We start from the raw sequence: 20,898 nt of genomic DNA on the forward strand, positions 1-20,898 counted from the left end.
AATCACATGTGAAAGGTCTTCAGCTCCTCAATAGTCGCCTATCCATAAGGACGACACTTGTGGTTGGCGCTTTCTTCGTTGGTACACCTTGAATGCGCTTGTGTCCGCATCAATTCCCCTCGGGTGAGAAAAACTCGACTCCGACGAGTTGAAACTTTTGTAGCGCTCAAGTAGATCTGGATCAATACCCTGCAATGCGTCGCCAGACAGCCACGTAGATTCAGACGATGGTTTGTTCTTCCACTTGATAAGATACCTTTGGAAACCCCCATCTCTCGTGGATACTATCTCGTCATCCAAGATTTCCTCAATTGCTTATTTATGGGTAATGGGTGGAGGAGGGGGTGGAAGGGGTTGGGTAGCAAACTCAGAAAAAGGCCATGAAAGGGACGATGTATCAACAATGGGAGTATGGGCACGGACTAGATCTTCCACATTAAAAGTTGGATTAATGCTCATTTCAGGTGGAAGGTCAACCCGAAACGCGTTGGACCCAACCTTTTATAATATCTTGAATGATCCAGCACTACGCGCTTGTAATTTCTTTGCAGATCCTTGAGAGAATCGCTCTAGCCTTATTCGCACCATTACAGTCTCCTTCTTGAAATTCTTGCACTCTACTATGAGAATCAGCTGAAACTTTATAATCATCATTGCTTTTATTTAACCGCTGTCTAATATGTGTATGCAAATCATGAATATGGCGTGCGAATGCATCGGCTGACTCAGAAGACCTTTGGATAACAGACATAGGTAAGAGATCTATGGGCATTCTAGGTTTATAACCACTTACAATTTCAAAAGGACTCAACCCTGTAGATCTATTAACTGACCCATTATAAGCAAGTTCAGCAGTTGGTAAAATTAGGTCTCAAGTCTTAATATGTTCACCCACTAGACAACGTAGAAGATTTCCAAGGCTACGGTTTACCACTTCAGTTTGACCATCTGTTTGTGGGTGGTAAGCAGTAGAAAATTACAAACGAGTTCCCATAATGTGCCACAGTGTCTTCCAAAAATAGCTAGTAAATCGAACATCACGATCAGACACTATGGTTTTAGGTAACCCATGGAGACGCACCACACCATCAAAAAAGAGACGAGCAACATGAGACGCATCTGACGTCTTCGAACATGGGAGGAAATGCGACATTTTAGAAAAACGGTCCACAACGACAAAAACGAAATCGTGCTTTTTTATAGTCTTGGGAAGCCCGAGCACGAAGTCCATACTAATGTCCTGCCACGGAGCATGTGGCACTGGCAATGGCGTGTACAGCCCGGTATTTTGCTTTCTTTGCTTTGCCAGCTGACATGTTCGACACTGCCTTAAAACTTTGGCTACGTCTCGCTTGAGGCTTGGCCAATAGAAACGATCTTCCACGAGGGCAATGGTCTTATCACGACCAAAATGGCCAGCCATCCCTCCTGAATGAAGCTCCCAGATGAAGAATTCACAAAGGGACATACGGGGAATACAAAGTCCGTCTCCCTTGAAAAAAAAGCCATCTTTAAGAACATATTTACCCATAATATGCTGGTCACTAGAGAGCGACGCGTAAGTACCTCCAAAATCAGGACATATGGGGTATTCATCTTTCAGTTGCTCAAATCCGACTACCTCTACACTCAAGGAGTTGAGCAACGCCACTCTCCTACTAAGGGCATCCGCTGGTTTGTTTTCAACCCCGGCCTTGTGTTTCAAAACAAACGAATATTCCTGAAGAAACGCTACCCACTTAGCATGCCTTGGGTTGAGTTTCTTCTGAGAATGCAAATATCTCAAAGCCTCATGGTCAGAAAACAAAATGAATTCTTGCGGTAGGAGGTAGTGTCGCCAATGTCTCAGGGATTGCACTACCGCATAAAACTCTTTGTCGTAAGTGGAGTATTTTTGTTTTGCCTCATTCAGTTTCTCACTGAAATAGGCCACTGGGTGTCCTTCTTGACTCAACACTCCACCTATACCGATACCAGACACATCGCACGCTACTACAAAGACTTTAGAAAAGTCAGGTAGACGCATGACAGGAGCTTCCACCATCTTGCCCTTAATTTCTTTAAAAGCCTTGATGGCGGCTTTAGACCACACGAACTCACCCTTTTTCATGCACTCGATAATGTGAGCCATGATCGTGCTAAAACCCCTAATGAATCGACGATAAAAAGTTGCTAGGCCGTGAAAACTTCGCACCTCATGAATGTTCCTTGGTTCTGGCCACTCAACTATGGCCCTGACTTTTTCAGGGTCTGCGCACATCCCTTCAGATGACACTATAAATCCTAAGAACACAACTTGGCTAGACATGAATGCACATTTCTTAAGATTAGCGTACAACTTTTCCTTCCTAAGGACACTACAGACCTTCTTTAAATGTTCAAGGTGTGATTCCTTAGTGGTACTATAAATAAGAATATCGTCAAAGTACACCACTAGGAATTTTTCCATGAACGGCCTCAAAGCTTGTGTCATCACCCGCATGAAAGTACTGGGTGCGTTAGTCAAGCTGAAGGGCATGACCAACCACTCATACGACCCATCTTTCGTCTTAAACGCCGTCTTCCACTCATCTCCTGGGCGTATACGGATTTGGTGATATTCACTCTTGAGGTCTATCTTAGAGAATATAGTGGACCTGGCCAACATGTCAAGCATATCATCAAGTCTAGGTATAGGGAACCTATACTTAACAGTAATTTTGTTTATGGCACGGCTGTCCACACATATGCGCCACGTGCCGTCTTTCTTTGGCGTCAACAATGCAGGCACGACACACGGGCTCATACTCTCTTGGATGAAACCCTTTTGCAGAAGCTTATCAACTTGCTTCTTCAACTCTGCATGCGCTGCAGGGTTCATCCTGTAGTGAGGAAGGTTCGGTAGAGTAGACCCTGGGACAAGATCAATGGCATGTTGTATGTCCCTCATAGGTGGCAACTCATTCGGTAAGTCTTCAGGAAATACATCACCGTATTCCTTCAGGACCGAGGTCACCTCACGGGGCAACTCTGATGGAACCTCAGGTGTAATTTCTCTAGCCACAAGGGCATACACCATAAAATCCTCCTTAGCCTCTTTTTCAAACTCTCTTGCGCTGATTATATGTAAAGACTTAGGTTTGGATTTCTCCATTTCTCTAGGCTCACTTGCCTTCTCATCTTTCTTCTTCCCTAGTGTATTCTCAGGTGGCATGGGATTAAGTTTGATCTTTTTACCATTATATATAAAAGTACACACATTCGAACGGCCAAAGATCGTGACATCATTATCGAATAGCCATGGTCTACCTAGGATAACATGTCCCACATCCATAGGTAAAACATCACACCACAAGGACTCTTTGTATGACCCAAACTCGATGGGGACTAGACATTGCTGGGTGACAGGTAAGGATGTCTTGTCAACCCAAGAAACTTTATATGGGTCTGGATGAGGTGTGGATTTCAATTTTAAGCGATCTAAGGTGCTAGTGGAAATCACATTCTGACAACTTCCACTGTCCACTATCACCTTACAATTCTTTTCACCACACTTGGCAATAGTGTAGAAGATAGTCCTTCGACGCCAGTCAGCACTACTTCTAGACTGAGCTAACACACGCCTGACTACTGCAAGCGTTGCTTCTCCATCCACTTCTTCTTCATCAGTAAGTCCTCCTTCAGGGTGATACTCTTCAACTTCATAATCACCCTGGTCATCTCCACCCTCGTGGGACTCGCCTATAACTAAGGCTCTCCCATGGCTCTTCGTAGGATACTGATTAGACATGTGGCCAAGGTTGCCACACTCATACCACCTCACTTGGCTCATGTTACTAGGACCGGTACCAAGAACCCCTTTGCTCTTGTCCTCCCTAAGCCTAGGCGGAATGGTCGCTTGTGCCCTAGGTTGATTACCAATATTAGGTCTAGTTCCTTGGGAACTAGATCTAGCACTGGAGTCTCGGGACTCAAAACGACGAACGACAGGAGCCTTCAGATATTGCTCTAACTCCTGCACGACTTGATATGCTTCATCTAAGTCCGTTAAGGGCCGAGTAATAAGCTCGCGCTGAAGATCCGCACAAAGGCCCGTCTTAAAACCCGAGAGCGTTACTAGAGGATCTTCTCGGATATCACATCGCATCACATACTCTTCAAATTTAGCGATGTAGTTAGCGGCAGGCATTGACCCTTGGCGTAAGGATTGCCATTGGTCAAGGAGCTTCTGACGGTATGAGAGAGGAAGGTACTTCTCCTTCAACTTCTCTTTCATCCCATACCAATGTGTGATAGGGGCTCTACCAACTCTCTCTATCCTATGCTCGGTGTTAGTCCAGAAGAGCTTGGCTTGACCCACAAGCTTCATCTTAGCAAACCGCATTTGACGGTTTTCTGACATGCCATACCACTCAAAGTAGTGGTCCATGTCAGCAACCCAGTCAAGGAATGCTTTGGGATCCAAGCGCCCATCAAAACTCGAGGCCTCAACTCTCACACTCTTCATCGCACGCTCATCTGGATCATAGCGGTCTTGATGACCACATGTGGCTCGTGCCTCTCGCACCACACCACGACCGTTACCACGATCTCTATCCTCAATACCACCACGTGTGGCAGCGCGTTCTTCCATGATTCCTTCCACTTGGGAGTGCGCATCTTCCCCTACAGTGGAGTTTTTCTTTTGGGACGCCTCTAGTTGCTCCACCTTAGTCATGGTAGTGGTAATTTGGTTCTCAAGGCGGGCAAACTCACGCCTTTGACCCGCTTCTAGGGCGGTTATCTTTTGTATCAATTGAGCAAGTTGCTCAGATAACTGCTCGTTATTCATGGTAGGTTGAAGTCCGAACCTTCTACCTCTTCTCGTGGGCATACAATGAAGACTTGAACCAAACTCTACCTAACTAGACTACTAGGTGTTATGACTTTTAAGATGAATGCGATGAATGCAAAACTACTATGAATTGACACAATTAAGTTGAAACAGGAAACAACTTAAATCTGGAAAATTTTCAGATTAGGAACTTTCTAAAATTGAAAACTTTCTAAACCTGGAACTTTCCTAAGTTAAACCTAAAAATCAAAACCCTAATTTGATAACTCGATCTAAACAAAAACCATGCAAGCCTAGGCTTTGATACCAAATTTGACGCAGGACAGCCCTAATTATGATGCATGCTCATGGACATAATTAAACAGCGAAAATAAAAGGAATAAATGATCTAAAATACTAACAGTAATCATCATAACTGAGAAAATCATAAAGGAAACATGCAATGGAGCGGGCCATCACTACAACCATAGATTATGGAATTCAATTACTACTTAGGTTGGATCCGGCGAGGGATGAGACCTCCCGATCTTGCATGGTCACACCCAATCGATCAATGAAGATCACTAGTCCGAAGAACCAAGAAGTTTCTCGGATTAGGGATTTGAGAATTTGGGGGTTTAGGGTTTAGATCGGTTCTCAAGATTTTGATCGAAGAAGGATTAGCCAAAACTAGAAAATAGAAGGAAGAAAATTATTACCTTGAAGAAGTTGGAGGGGCTCAAAAAGAAATTAGAAGAAGATCAAGGGAAGAGAAGAAGCACCATTAGAGAGAAGAGAGGAAAGAGGCAACCAAAGGGTTTGCTTTTCACTAATCAATAGTTGAAATTCGTGTTTAGGGCTTTAGCCTACTTAAATAAGCAAATAAAGACATAAAATTACTAAAATACCCCTAGAATAAGCAAATAAAGACATAAAATTACTAAAAGACCCCTAACTAAGTCAAAAACGTGCAAATAACATAAGTACGGGAAAGTTTGGGCGCATGGTGCGCTCGGTCTTCTTTCTCCAATCTTCCTTCACATGTGTCTTCCCTGAGTGGGGTCTTCTATATGTCCAATCACATGTGAAAGGTCTTCAGCTCCTCAATAGTCACCTATCCATAAGGATGGCACTTGTGGTTGGCGCTTTCTTCGTTGGTACACCTTGAATGCGCTTGTGTCCGCATCAGTTGATATCGACAGTTATCGCATGAACGCATGGGATGTTTGGGTCTTAGGGTAGGGGGAAAAAAAACATCCAAACCCCTTCGATCAACGGTTAATTGAGAAATTTTCAAATTTTCTCAAATCGGAGGGGAAGAGTACTAGCGTTATGTTAGAGAGTATCTTTATTGGTATCATTCCCATGACATGACAATAGTATTGTCAGTTTGTAGAGCAACAATACTATGCCCAGCTCCGTCGAGATGAAAATGATGATTTTGAGCCATCGCGCAGCTCTGTGGGTTTGAGCCACAACCACACATTATTCACAGGTATATTTCTAATTTTCTACTTCTTCTTTATCATTTGAGTGTATTGCTTGCGTTTTCATACATGTCTTGTTACATTTATAAATTATATGAATTGATTGTGAATATACTTGCATCAGTTCAGTCTAACAACACAGATTAGGACAAGGAAACCTATTATGTACACTCTTTTTTTTTTTTTGGTGATGTTTTGATTTCTACGCGTGTATTGATGTCTTTTTTTAACAATCTCTGAAGTTTCATTGAAAAATTCGACCAATTTCTCAATGTTTCCCCATGTTTCCCAACAACAGCACTACAATATGCGATACAACCGATATATCCCATGCAATAATTGATATACATCTGGATCCCAAGGGTGCGATACATTACACAATAATGATACGGGAAACATTGCTCCCAACATCCAAATCTAATTGAACCTGCAACAAATTCTATCAAAACCCAAACTAACATTAAAATCAAAAGCAACTCATTACAAGACCGACCCATTTCATTGACAGCCATTTTTTTCCTGAATGAATACCGCTGAAAACGAATTCAAATGAATCCATTACTCCCAATATCCAAACCCAATTGAAACTGCAACAAATTCTAACAAAACCCAAAACAAAAGCTAGTCTTTCCAACCGAACAACCCAAGTGAAATTAGTAAGAGAAAATACCATATTGGGAGAAGAGAGGTGGTAGTAGAATGTAATTCCACCAGAAATGGCAGCGATTGCTCCTCCCAGATGTAAACGACTGTTGAAATTCGACTTGGATTGTTCTCGAAATGCATTGGTGAATGAAAGAGGAGCAGCTGCTCTTGCAAGTCTTCTGAAAAACAGAGCCATTTCGATTCAGGAAGAAGGGCCAAAGAAGTGGGGTTTTGCAGTTTATAACTTCGCGAATTACGATTCCGGGTGTCCCGCGAACTACTAAACCAGGAGGTTTGTTTCTTTCGTGGGCTTATTCGATACTCTGGCAGAGCCTAATGCTTTCTACGCAGGCACTAAAGAGCTGTACACATGGCATACAATCATTCAAAACAATTGAGTAAATTTTTGACTCCCAAGTAACAGTCTCAGAATAAGATTTTTGGAATGACCATAACCTCTTTTTGGTAGACAGTTATTTGATGAAATAGGATCATTGGACATTTTTCAATATTGACCGTCCAATAAATGTCCACTAATAAGATAGTCAGAGGATTAAATAAGCATCATTTTTTTGGGTGCATGATACATCGAAACTAAGCGCATAATTCGAATAGTTTAATTGAATTAATTATATTCTACTGATGCAATTCTGAGTGCCAGCGGATCATGTATCACACCCTGCTAGAGCATCAAACTTCCCCACCTCCCCCCCCCCCCCCCCCTTTTTTTATCTATTCATTCTATAGAATTTGATTAGATAACGAAATCAGTGTGTTTTTATCGTACTGAGTCAACTGATGGGCCCACCGTGAATGTAGTTGGTTTATCCACGCTGTCCATCCGTTTTTATAGCCCAAAATTGAAGTAAATCCATAGATCAAGTGGACCACACCACAGGAAACAATGAGAATAATGGTTTCCACCGTTGAAACCTTCATAAACCCTTCAATTAATCCAACCTGTTCATAAGATCGCATAGACATGTATGGAGGGAAAACACTAATATCAGCTTGATCCAAAACTTCTGTGACTCAAAGAAGTTTTCAACAGTAGATGTTTAATGCACACTCTTTCTTGTGGTGTGGTTCACTTGAGCTTTGGATATGATTCATTTTTTTTAATCAAGACTAAAATTATCAGATAAAATGGATGGACCGAGTGGATAAAAACACATAAATCAAGGTGGGCCCTACAGAGTTTGCTCAGTATGCTTACCGTGCTAAGTTACTCGATACGCAATCTTCTGCCTGAAACGCCGAAACGGGGTTATCAATGGGCCGCTCAGGCTTGAAAATGAAAATTTTGAATACAGCTGACCTAGTGGCCAGACCTGAAGCAGTTAAAAATCAGCGCCGAAACTTACTGAGGCCCAGCCCGTTGACAATTCTGCTTGGAAAACGCTAGTGTCCCCCCTGTACGTGCACAGGGGTGTGCTTACAGCTACCGTGGGGCCCACTTTGATGTATGTGATTACATCTACACCATCCATCCATATTGAAAGCTCATTTTAAGGCATGATCCAAAAAATGAAGCTTATCTCATATGGACCATAATATATGAAACTGTGGTAATCGGCCATTAAAAACTTCTTGTGGGCCACAAAAGTTTTGGATCAAACTTGTTGATGTAGAAATCTAGTTCACCCTCTCTGACCTCCGAGCACTCGTACCGAACGTTGTAAGCCTACATAGGAGGAGGACAAAGGAGACCCTGACTAAGGCAGGAACCCTCCAATGTCAAAGTCAGGCTAGGAATCTAGGTCTAAGTAGTATAGATGGGAGTTTGGGTGAGAGATTTTACGTATCTGTTCCTATTGTTGCATCCCTTATTTATACCTTCTGGTTGGAGTGACCGTGTCCATCATTCTTGGCACCACTAGCGCCATTATGTGTGAATGATGCGCATGTTGATATTGGCGGTTACCTCGCGATCATGCATCGGAAACCATTCTTTACGTACGTTACTGGAGTTGATTAGTCAATGTAATTGCAAACCACATTCTCATCCGAGCCAGCCCAAAAGTCTACGTCTCACCCGTGACAGTTTGAGCCCATGAGTGGGCTGATCTTGGTAGCTCGTTGACAAGGGTCTGGTCGAAGGCAATTGGTAGAGTATATAATAGCTTCTTTCGGGTTCGAAGCTAATGTGAAAGCTCTACAAAAGAGCTTGGAAGCTAAATATTGATTGCTATGACCAGGTCAGGGTAGGCGAACCACTACTGAGCTGTGGATCGGCTCATTTAGTTTTGTCATCCGACCTACTATGGCGAGCTTGCTCAACTGACCAGGTCAGGATATATCTGTTTTGACCAGGCCGCTCAATCGGTTGAGCCAAGTTTACTCTTATTGGGATCGGCCCAGATTTTCTCATAACAAAATTGATATTAGATCTTTGTAGCCTTACTAACAAGTTAGATGAAAAATAAACATTCGGTGGCTCCCATGAATATTTTAACAATGGAGGTTCAAGCACTACCGTTTCTTGTGGTATGGTCCCCTGTGAGATTTGGAACTGCTTCATTTTCGGAATCATGGCAAAAAATGACCTTTCAAAATGGTTGGACGGTGTGGATTTAAGGCACATGTATCATTGTGAGCCCCACAATCAGGAGTCCCAACTACCTGAGTGGATCCAGGATCTCACCTAACCCGCCCCCGAGTTTAGATGCATGAAATCTATCCCATCCATCAAGTGCACCGTCCTTTGGTTGAAATCGGAGTGTCGTACTGAGTTACTCACTTTGTACTGTGTAAACTCACTTATGTACTGAGTAAACTCAGTTGAGTGTTGGGCCCACCTTGAATGTATGTGATCTATCCACGCTGTTCATCCGTTTTATCATTTAATTTAAGGGGTTGAACCCGAAATTGAAGCATATCCAGATATCAAGTAGATCATACCACTAGAAAAGTGGGGATAATGATTTTCACCATTGAAACCTTTCTAGGCCCCATAGTAATGTTTAATTGTCATCCAACCTGATCATAATATCATGCAGACATAGATGAAGGGAAAACACAAATATAAGTTTGATCCAAAACTTCAGTGGCCCCCAAGCATTTTTCAACCGTAGAAATTCAATTAAACTATTTCCTGTGGTGTGGTCCATTTGAATAGTGAATATCCCTCATTTTTAGTCGCAAGCCCTAAAATTACCCGGTAAAATGGCTTGACAGAGAGGATAAAATACATAAATCCTGGTGGACCTCACAGAGTTTACTCAGCAAGCTAAGCACAGTGAGTTACCCACTGGGCAATCCGCTCCCAAATAAATAAATATAAGCTGGATCCAATATATATATATATAGTGTAAAATAATGCCAAAAATATCTAAATTCATGTGGTGCAATTTGGTCTATAGCTCAAGCGGTCCCTTTCAGTCAGTCAACCCTTCTTAAGACCATCTCATCCAGACATGCCTTGCTTCATGGGTAATCATTTTTAATTTGTTTATTTTTTTTCTTTTGGGCGCAAGGAGGTTCATTCTCTTTATTCTCTATGGTGTTGGGATTTCCATAGGTGTGCACATTGTGAATGTTCATCTGTTGGGCCTCGTATCCTTAGAGGGTAACACACGAGTTTTCGAGCAAAAGGCACAAACTATCTTAAAAAGAGTGACATCATATACAACACCTTGATCACCTAGTCACGTACCGCAAACATCAATTGCGTTGTTACAGTTTTTTCAGTCTGCATTATATGGGCAGAGTTTCATATCATTTGATTTGTATTATTTGTATATTTCCTATAGCATTTGATTATACTACCACAAACATGAGGCAACACATGTGATGGATGGCGTGGATCTCATGCATGTTACTCGCATGCGGCATTTGGTTAGTGGTAGACTCACCATCCTTACCTATGCAAGTTACATTGGTCCTCTTCCAATTAGTTCAAGGCCTTGGTTAATATAAATCAATTAATTCTTTTTTCAGCTCGACGATGCTTATCCCTTTATTCCTCTATTGACACACATTAATTTAGTTTCTTAGCTTAGTGCCCTCTATTTTTGTCTAGCCATATTATAATAAGTCCAAAGTCGTTAGTTTTTAGATTAGTTTTGCCATCTTCTAGCATATGATTGTGGTACATTTGTAAGAGTAGTTAAATATCCATAACTAAGTTGTCAGATCCCCATATTCTCAAGTTTTTACTTGGTACATCTTTGGTTACGTCTTGCTAACCTCACACCACGACCAGCTCATGACTGTCCAAGTAGACTATCAAGGCTACGATTGTTCTATAATAACTTGGATTCGTATAGGTGATTATACACTCTTCGTTACGAGATTTATTGATTTTTGGGATATTCAAAAGGTGTTTCGTAGAATTTAAAACTCCAAGCGGGCAAGAATGAAATAAATAATGTTGGGGATTTGTGCTGCTGAATAACACAGATCTAGATATTGGATAGCAATCCAAGAGCACCAAGTAATCTCAAGAGAATACAAAGATTTAACGTGAAAAATCCATTTGGAAAAAAATCACGGCACAAAGCGACAGATCTTCACTATGAAAATAGAAATTACAAAGAGAGATGACTTACCCGATTCGAACAACCTCAAATCTCACCTTTGCTACACCCTTTAATAACCCTAGAACCCTTTTAGAAACCCTTGGAATACCTTTAGGAAGCCTTAGAATACTTTAGAAAGGCCCTAGGGACCCCAATTTATAGTTTAGGAAACTCTACTTACGCGCCTATCTGAAGCCGCCTCAAATTTATGCAGTTTGTGCAGAATCCGCGCAGCATCTGCGTAACCCTTGACTAGTCGAAGGGACCTTCGACTAATCGAGTCAATCCCTCGACTGGGTGAGCAGCACAGAACTCCAAATATATCACTACTAGACTTCGAGTCGAGCGGGCTTTGACCAATCGAAGGGAGCTTCGACTAGTCGAGCAGGCCTCTCAACTGGTCGAGCAGCGTAGACAGAAGATCTAAGACATCTTTTGACAACAATTTTCACCATGTCTTCAATCTTCAATCGTGTAGCTATTTGACCTCTTCTCTTATCTCTACATCGCATTATAGCTTCAATTAACATTTCTCGTGTACATTCCGTCCTTCTTTTACGCCATCGCCAAGCCTAGAGAAATTGCATAGAACTTGAACTTCTCTGTAGGAACGACCTTGGTGAGCATGTTTGATGGATTCACGTTGGTGTGAATCTTCTTCAAAGTTACGCCTCCTTCTTCAAGCACCTGTCGGATAAAGTGGTGACGAACATCAATGTGTTTAGTACGTGAGTGATAAATTGAATTTTTAGCCAAATTGATAGTGCTCTTGCTATCACAGTTAACCGGCACGGCTTCCTGCTGAAGTTTTAAATGATTTATCATACCTCTGAGCCAAACACCTTCTTTAAACGCTTCTGTCACTCCCATATATTCTTCTTCGGTCGTGGAAAGAACCACCACGGAGTGAAGCTTCGACATTCAACTGATTGCTCCATCTGCTAGTACAAACGAGTATCCTGAAGTAGACTTTCTGAAATCCACACTGTCTGCGTAGTCTGAATCCACATACCCTACCAACTTTGCTCCTGTCTTTTCAAAACTTAAGGCGTAGTCTTTTATACCTCGAATGTATCGAAGTAGCCATTTCACTGCTTCTCAATGTTGCTTGCCGGGGTTTGACATGTATCTGCTCATAACACCGATTGCTTGTGAAATATCTGGTCTTGTAAAATCATGATATACATTAAACTACCAACCGCATTCGAATAAGGCAAATGAGACATAATCTGTTTTTTCTCATTTAATTTAGGATATTGTCTCGAGGAAAGGTTGAAGTGAGCTGCGTGGGGGACGCTCACCGGCTTTACTTAGTCCATCCCATACTTAATCAATACCTTTTCAAGGTATTCCGCCTGCGATAATCAAAGCCTACTCTTCTTCTTGTCTTTATGAATATCTATATCGAGAACCCTCTTTGGAGCTCCCAGATCTTTCATCTCGAATGTCCCTAATAGCTGAGTCTTTAGTACATTGATTTCAAACATATAATGATTGGCGACCAACATATCATCAACATACAATGCTAAGATGATAAATTTGTTATAACTCAGTGTCTTACAATAGACACGGTGATTGTATTCACTCCGAGTAAATTTCTGACTCAACACGAAAGAATCAAATTTTTTATACCACTGCCTAGGCGATTATTTCAGGCCGTATAACGACCTCATTAACTTGCAAACTTTTTCTCTACCCCTTTAATTTCGTAGCCTTCTGGTTTCTTCATGTAGATCTACTCTTCCAACTCTCCATGCAGGAATGCAATCTTGACATCCATTTATTTCAGCTCGAGATCGTATTAAGCAACCAGTGCCAACACGAATCTGATAGACACTTACTTAACCATCGGCGTGAATATCTCTGTGAAGTCGATTTCTTATATCTGAGTATAACCCTTCGCTACCAATCTAGCTTTGTATCTATTATGTTTTCTTTTGGATAATCACTTGTATCCGATCGCTTTTCGGCCCATTGAAAACTTCACCAGCTTCCATGTGTGATTTTTGTACAACGAGTCCATCTCATCGTTCATAGTTACCTTCCACTTTTTTGCATCAGGCTCACTGAGAGCCTCATGAATAGTAGATGGGTCCCCCTCATTTGTAATGAGGGCATATGCAATATTAGAGTCGTCCCTGTATCTTGCCGATAACCTGTGATCATGTTGTGGATTTCTTCTCACAAGTAGCTACTCCACTAGATCTTTTAACTCTGTCTTCGCATTTGTCTTTGCCTGAGTATCATCTGTATCAATATGGATGTTTACGATTAACCTTTCAGGTCCCTTTTACTCTTCTTGATCATTTTTGTGAAATATGGAGCTTTCATCGAATCTGACGTCACGGCTAGTGATGATCTTGCGTGTGACCTTGTCGAATAACTTGTAACCCTTCATATAATTGTCATAGGTAACAAAGATGTACTTTTTGGCTCTATAGTTTAGCTTATCTCTCTCAACTGACAATACATGAGAGTAAGCCTCACAACTAAATATGCGTAGATCTGAGTAGTCGATTTTCTGATCACTCCATACTTGCTCTGAGATTTTACATTCAATTGCGGTTGAAGGAGACCGGTTCACAAAATAACAAGCCGTGTTAACGGCCTCTGTTCATAGGTCCCTGCCAAACGTAACATTACTTAACATGCATTTGACCTCTCCAGGAGAGTCCGATTCACTCAGCTATACCGTTTTGTTCGGGCGTGTGGCGCACTGTGTTGTGCTTGATGATCCCTTCATTTTTGCAATAATCATTAAACTTAGTGGAAGTAAATTCTCCACCATTGTCAGTCCTCAAAACTTTTATTTTTCGCCCTGATTGCTTTTTCTACCATTGTCTTCTATTGTTTGAATATAATGAAAACTTCGGATTTACATTTCATGAGGTAAACCCAAACTTTCCTGTAGTAGTTATCAATAAATGAAACAAACCATGACGACCCCCAACAGAAACTTCTGGTGATAGCCCCCATACATTAGAGTGCACATAATCAAGCACTCCCTTACATACATGTTTTCCAGATTTAAAAGATAATCTATATTGTTTACTATATATACAATGCTCATATATATCTAAAATAGAATTTTTAAAAGCTGGAATCAAACAACGATCAGATACTACATTCATGCCCCGCTCACTCATGTGGCCCAAATGAATATGCCATATACGTAGAGACGTATAATCTGCAATAGCTGCTACCGCTCCACCTGCCGAAGTGTTCCTGATCAACTTGTAAAGGTTTCTGTGCCTTTGCGCTCTCATAACCACGAGTACTCATTTTGAAACTTTAAGGACACCATCAATACCAGTAAACTTGCATCCTATAGCCTCGAGTGCACCGAGAGAAATCAGACTTTTTTTATATCAGGAGCATGCCTGACATCAGTTAGTGTATGCTCCATCCCATCAAATATCTTGATGCTCACCGTACCAATAGTCATAACATTACAGGCATTGTCATTGCCCATAAAAATTTGTCTACCATCGCTTTCCTTGTAACTGGAGAACAAACTCTGATGAGGAGTCATGTGATATGATGCTCCTATGTCTAGGATCCACTCATTTGCATGATTGTCGTGCACATGTTCAATCATGGACACAGATAGAACTTCACCATCACTTGTCTTTTCATTAGATGTGACAACATTAGCCTCCTTGGAAAAAGTTGCTGAATTTTCTTTCTTCGCTTTAGGATTGGTACAATCCTTTTTCATGTGTCTAGACATCCCACAGTTCTAGCACTTTAGTTTTCTTTTGCCATTGCCCTTGGATTTGGATCTAGGTCTTGAAGATCTTGTATCTCGCTCAGAATTCCTGTCTCTCGTAATTAGTGCATAAGAAGATGTCCCTATGTTACCATTTAGCTTTCTCATGACCTTCCCTTAAAGGGCTGAGATAACGGCGTTGACACTCAGGGTATTATTTATGGTGTACATTGTGTCCTTGAATGACTCATAGGATGCCGAAAGAGAATTCAACAACATACATGCTTGTTCATCATCTTTGATCACTTCCTCCATATCCAGCAATTTGTAGACTAATTTAATAAAGTTGTTGATGTGGGCCTCCATATCTCTACCCTCTGCCATCTTAAAGTTATACCACTATCGCTTCAAGTGTAGGCGATTTTCAGAGGATTTTTTCGCATAAATATCCTCTAACTTCGCCCATAAACTAGCCACAGTTTTCTCTCTCAAAACATTGTAAAGAATCTTATCCGTGAGACAAACAGATTGAGGATAATGCCTTCTTATTAAGAGTATTCCATTTATCATCAGTCATACTAGACTTTCTCGCCTCAAGAGCATCATCCTCGCCTTGCTTGGTTAAGGAACTGATTATCTTGATCTTGCATAATTCAAAGTTATTTTTTCCTGAGTACTTCTCAATATCATACCTAGTATTTCCCATTATTGCTAATCTTGCAAATTTAGATCTGTGCCCCAACGACTACTTTGATACCACTTGTTGGGGATTTGTGCTTTAGAATCACACAGATCTAGATCTAGGATAGTAATCCAAGAGCACTAAGCCATCTAAAGAGAACACAAAGATTTAACGTGGAAAATCCTTTCGGGAAAAAATCTACGACATAAAGGGACAAATCTTCACTATGAAAATAAAAATTACAAAGAGAGAGGACTTACTCGATTTGAACAACCTCGAATCTCACCCTTACTACATGTTTTGATAACCCTAGAACCCTTTTAGAAACTCTTGGAATACCTTTAGGAAACCTTAGAATACTTTAGAAAGGCCTAAGGACTCCTATTTATAATTTAAGAAACTCCACTTATGCACCTCTCTGAAACCGCCTCAAATTTACGTAGAATCTGCGCAGCATCTGCGTAACCCTCGACTAGTCGAAGGAAGGGACCTTCGACTAGTTGAGCTAATCCCTCGACTGGTCAAGCAGCGCGGAACTCCAAATACATCACTGCTGGACTTTGAGTCGAGTGGGCTTCGACCAATCGAAGGGAGCTTCGACTAGTCGAGCAGGCTTCTCAACTAGTCGAGCAGCGCGAACAAAAGATTTAAGACATCTTCTGACAATAAATAACACTTAGCCTTACTTCACAGGGTTTAGGACCTCATGTAAGAAAAAAAAAGAGAATATAGATAAGAGAGAGAGAGTATTGCAAAATAAAAATAAAAAGACAGTGAGTATGCGATTTTGATGTGCTTGGGATGTGTGGACTGAAATGTAAGTTGATTTGAGATTTGTGAAGGAAAATGGGAGACTCAACACCCTTTTTCACAAAAGGAATGGTTAGATATCCTCGGTTCCAACCTCTTTGACTTTAATAACTTTTTCTTATTTGATCATTCGTACTTTTTGTTGGGTAAAATAACGACGTAATCAGGCCTTTTCTGAGCTGACAGGCTATCATAACAGATTTTTGCGTGTGTAGTTTTGGTTGGCAACAACGCGCTGACTTCGGCTCAACTTGGCACACACCTCAGTTGGTCAAGGACGCTCTGGGCAGCTCCCTACCCTCTTTAGCTCTCAGTCACTGCCTCATGAATGGCTTATTGTGTGGTCCTTAAATATGTTAGGTATCCTTTTTAGCATGAGAGGCACTCTTTGTTGCAAAGTCATCATTTTTTTGGCATTTGTTGATGCCTTTCTTCAACTTGGGCTCCCCCCCCCCCCCCCCCCCCCTGTACATTAGCTAACATATATGATGGTCTTGAGGCTTAAGTGGGTTAGGGTGTGTAATTTTGCTCTACCGTCCACCTATTTTAGTGTTAGCTGATAGGAGACGGTGGTTGTTTTCGAGAGGTGTTGTGGATCCTTTCAACTTGATTTTCTTGGATCTTTGGTACTGCTGGGGTCTGGCAGATGTGGCTTGATCGGTTTGTAACTCCTAGATACCTTAGGCGAGAGACTGATATTTGGTTAAACGAGCTGTAGGCTTGCCAATCTAGTTTGTCGGTCATTTTTGGGGCTTGTCAAGTATCCTCATTAGCTGTCCAATCCACGCTTTTAAGGCCTTTCGAACTAACCAGAGGTGGATTTATCACAATGGAGTGCATCCTAAGTTCCAGGAGGATCCCAATGATTTGGTTGAGATTGGATTGGTGGGCCCTTCGATCCGTCGATTCGGCTCGTCAACTATTTTTGAGGACTGTTTGAGCCATACCTTGTCCAACTTGTACAATTGTACGACAAGTGCTGAGCCATATGAATACTTTTGATTGAAGCTCGATTAAAGTCGAATAATATTTTTAATCTCATTTTTGGGTGGGGTGTATATAGTAACATGAAATCTTTTCTGTCATTCCATGTATCAAGGGTCATAATTTCAATTAGACTACATGTTATCAAGTTTTTTTCTTAGTACTTCTACCCACATCCTTTTAGACCTTTCAATTTTCTTTTTAGAGCCTTCAACTCGTGCAAACTTACTCTTAACCAACACATTTATTAGTCCATTTTCCTCATCTTGTTACCCATTGATGCTATTCCAAAATTTCCTCCAATGCATTAACATCTAACTCCATCCTTCCCTATCTAGCCACTCATCTATCTTACATCCTTAGTTCAACTACACTCATCTTATAAACATGTTCCCTAACAACTGAACATTTTCTGCCATAAAAGAACACCTAGTCTTATAGCCATCTTATAAAATTTCCTCAGTAGTTTGAGTGGGTACACAATGATCACATAGAACTCCAAAGGCACATTTCAATTTCTTCCACCTTGCTCGAATTCTATAGGCATCATTCTTCTCAACCTCTTCTTTCTCATTAATTATTGATTCAAGATATCAAAAATGGCCATTTTGGATGATTTCTTGCTCACCAGTCTCTACTAATTTCTCATTCCCACTCCTATTATTACTAAAATTGCACTTCGTATACTCTATTTTAATATGACCAATTCTAAATAAATCATATTCTAAGTACCTCTGTATAATTTGCTGTGTTTACACTCTCCCTTATCTTACCGATCAAAACTATACCATCAATAAATAACATACGTTATCGGATCTTTTCCTACAAATGCCTCATTAACTTGTCCATGACTAATGCAAAAATGGAAATGGGAACTCACTTATCACTCCACTAAAGGACTTTATATTTGTTATAGCTAAGCTCCCTCATACGTATTGTCGTGTGTGATGATCATGCCTATTCATCATAAGTGGGTTGCACACATGCGCTGCCTTTAGAGAAGACAACTCATCATACAATGTCTCCAGCGTTTTACCAAAAGAGTAACTCACATTTCAATTGTTGCATATGTAACAGGCTAGGCTGGGCCAAAGGAAGCCCAGGTCCTTCTGAGTTATGAATGGGCCGGATTGCCTTGTGGGTTAACTGTCTTGATCTGCTTTTTAGAAAATGGTAGGAGGTTGGGTTCAATGGATAAAACAAGGTCCGGTTGATGGAATAGGTGAGCCTAACCTTCACCTGTCTTGCCTAAGGGTGGCAATAGCCTGGTGCGGTAGGAGTAGGCTTCGGCTCCCAAACTTGGCCCGAGGTTTGAGCCTGGGTTTACAATCTGAGGCACCTAGTGTTCGGGCTGGCCTTGACCAGGCCAAAGATGAATGGCCCAGCTCATTGGACCAGTCCTACCATCAAGTGGGCTACCATTATATAAAAAGAATGGACTATTTAGAGTCGTTAGAGAGAAATTCTCATTTATCATTTATGTGAGACTTGTTAGATGTGGATCATGTTTCAACCATCCAACCCATCTATTCAATGGAACTCATGGTAGATGAAGGATACTTTCGAGAAATTCTTTAATGATTTTTCTTTTTCCTTGTATGGTAGGGCTGGGGCTCATGGGACTAGGGCTGGGCTAGGGTCAATCCCAGGCCACCCCTAGTCTTGATTCACTCATATAAATTGTCAAATGGGCTGGACAAGAGGACCCGACCAGACCCAAAACTCCAACCCAAAAAAGATATTATAGAACTTTGATCCGAACCCTGAATTGGAACACTGCTACTATGAAAAAAAATGTTAAGTATATTTCTTTTATTTAAATAATAAATAAGATAAGCTATTAGAGAAACATGAACATACTCTCATCTTGTACAAGTGGGACCCATGGTTTAAAAATTCAAACCATCAATCCACTATTGATGGACTAGGGATTTTCCAATCATTATGACTCTTTAACCTTAAGTGATCTGTGGCAGTCTTGCACGATGCACGTCCAATAAACAATCTAAATTAATGGTCCATGTAGATTTTAATAATCCTAATGGACAACATTATATTTTAGCCATTTGCACTATAGGCTGAAACTTCCTTCTTACATTCGTGCTCCTCATTGAAGTACGTACCATAAAAACATGTAAAAATCTTTTAGGAGCATGCTTGATCCTATGGCTGATTTTTCTTGCCAACTAGGGATTCTATGAACTCAAAATCTATAACCCCAATTGTTATGAGAATACAGTTTAGTTGACCTATGCCAGCTTGAATAGCCTTCATTGGACCTTATTTATCTGTTAATTGGGGTGGATATTGGGTATGCCGTTAGCGCCACATCTTGTTCTAGGTTGGGCTAGATGGGCTAGGTTAGTTGAGCCTGCTACTATTACAATTCAACAAGTTAGGTTGAGCCGGACAGAGCTTAATGAATTTTAAGTGAGTTGAGATGGGCTTCTAGGTAATGGATAATGGTTTTATGACTCAGTGATTCGGACCTGAATTGTTTGCTCCTGAGTTCAATTGTGGCTTGGCCGAGTCAGGGTGAATCAGCCCGACTCACCTGTAAGCTGTATCTGGGGTGAATAATCTGGGTGACTCACCGTGTCGAAATGTATTGGGTCTAACCGTGTTTGAGTAGACCCGGATGAATTCTAGGGACTTGTACGTGGGAGTCTTAAAACCATGGGATGGTTATCTTCAGAAGAGGAATTCTCAGATCTATCTCATTGGATGATACACCGTGATCGGGCAGGCCACATGTGTGTATTTGAGTCAATCTATTGGCTACTATGGAGCACTTGTGCAAGATCTAAACTTTTCATCTAGTTGGAAATAGTATTTAGATGTTTTTTCTTAAAAATCAAGAAATCTTATTGCTTACACTTAGCCTATTATTGTCAGATCAGATAGTTAAAAAGACGGCATATGATAGTCATGCCACATGTGGTATAGATGAACAGATATACCAGATGGCCTAGAAGATAATACATGACAACCATGCCAGATGTGGTGTAGATGAATTTTAAAGACAGAGCTGGAGACGTGCATATGAGAATATTAAATATTAGAGTTCCAACAAAAATAATTTTTTTAGAAAGGAGTAATGTGGAGACTTCCACAAAACTTCTTATGCATGTTGCTTGATTGAAATAGTAAGATAAAAGAATATGTAATCATGTTGCTTTTTTTTTTTTTTTAATTTTTTATTTTTATCGTTGGTTAGCTTGTTAGTACACCCACTCTCAGTTCACACTTCAGTGTTAGCCACCCCCACT

General features: G+C 40.9%; 1 protein-coding gene across 1 annotated transcript in view; it reads right to left on the reverse strand.

The window, feature by feature from the left end:
- Nucleotides 1–7,230, reverse strand: part of LOC131223220 (NADH-cytochrome b5 reductase-like protein) — a 29,197-nt gene extending 21,967 nt beyond the window's left edge. The window contains exon 1 of the mRNA XM_058218545.1: nucleotides 6,950–7,230. Coding sequence (XP_058074528.1) covers nucleotides 6,950–7,120 — 171 coding nt within the window. The 5' untranslated portion in view covers nucleotides 7,121–7,230. The remainder of the gene's footprint in view (nucleotides 1–6,949) is intronic.
- Nucleotides 7,231–20,898: the final 13,668 nt, after the last annotated feature.

The sequence above is a fragment of the Magnolia sinica genome, chromosome 13 (genome assembly GCF_029962835.1).
Source record: "Magnolia sinica isolate HGM2019 chromosome 13, MsV1, whole genome shotgun sequence".
Taxonomy (NCBI): domain Eukaryota; kingdom Viridiplantae; phylum Streptophyta; class Magnoliopsida; order Magnoliales; family Magnoliaceae; genus Magnolia; species Magnolia sinica.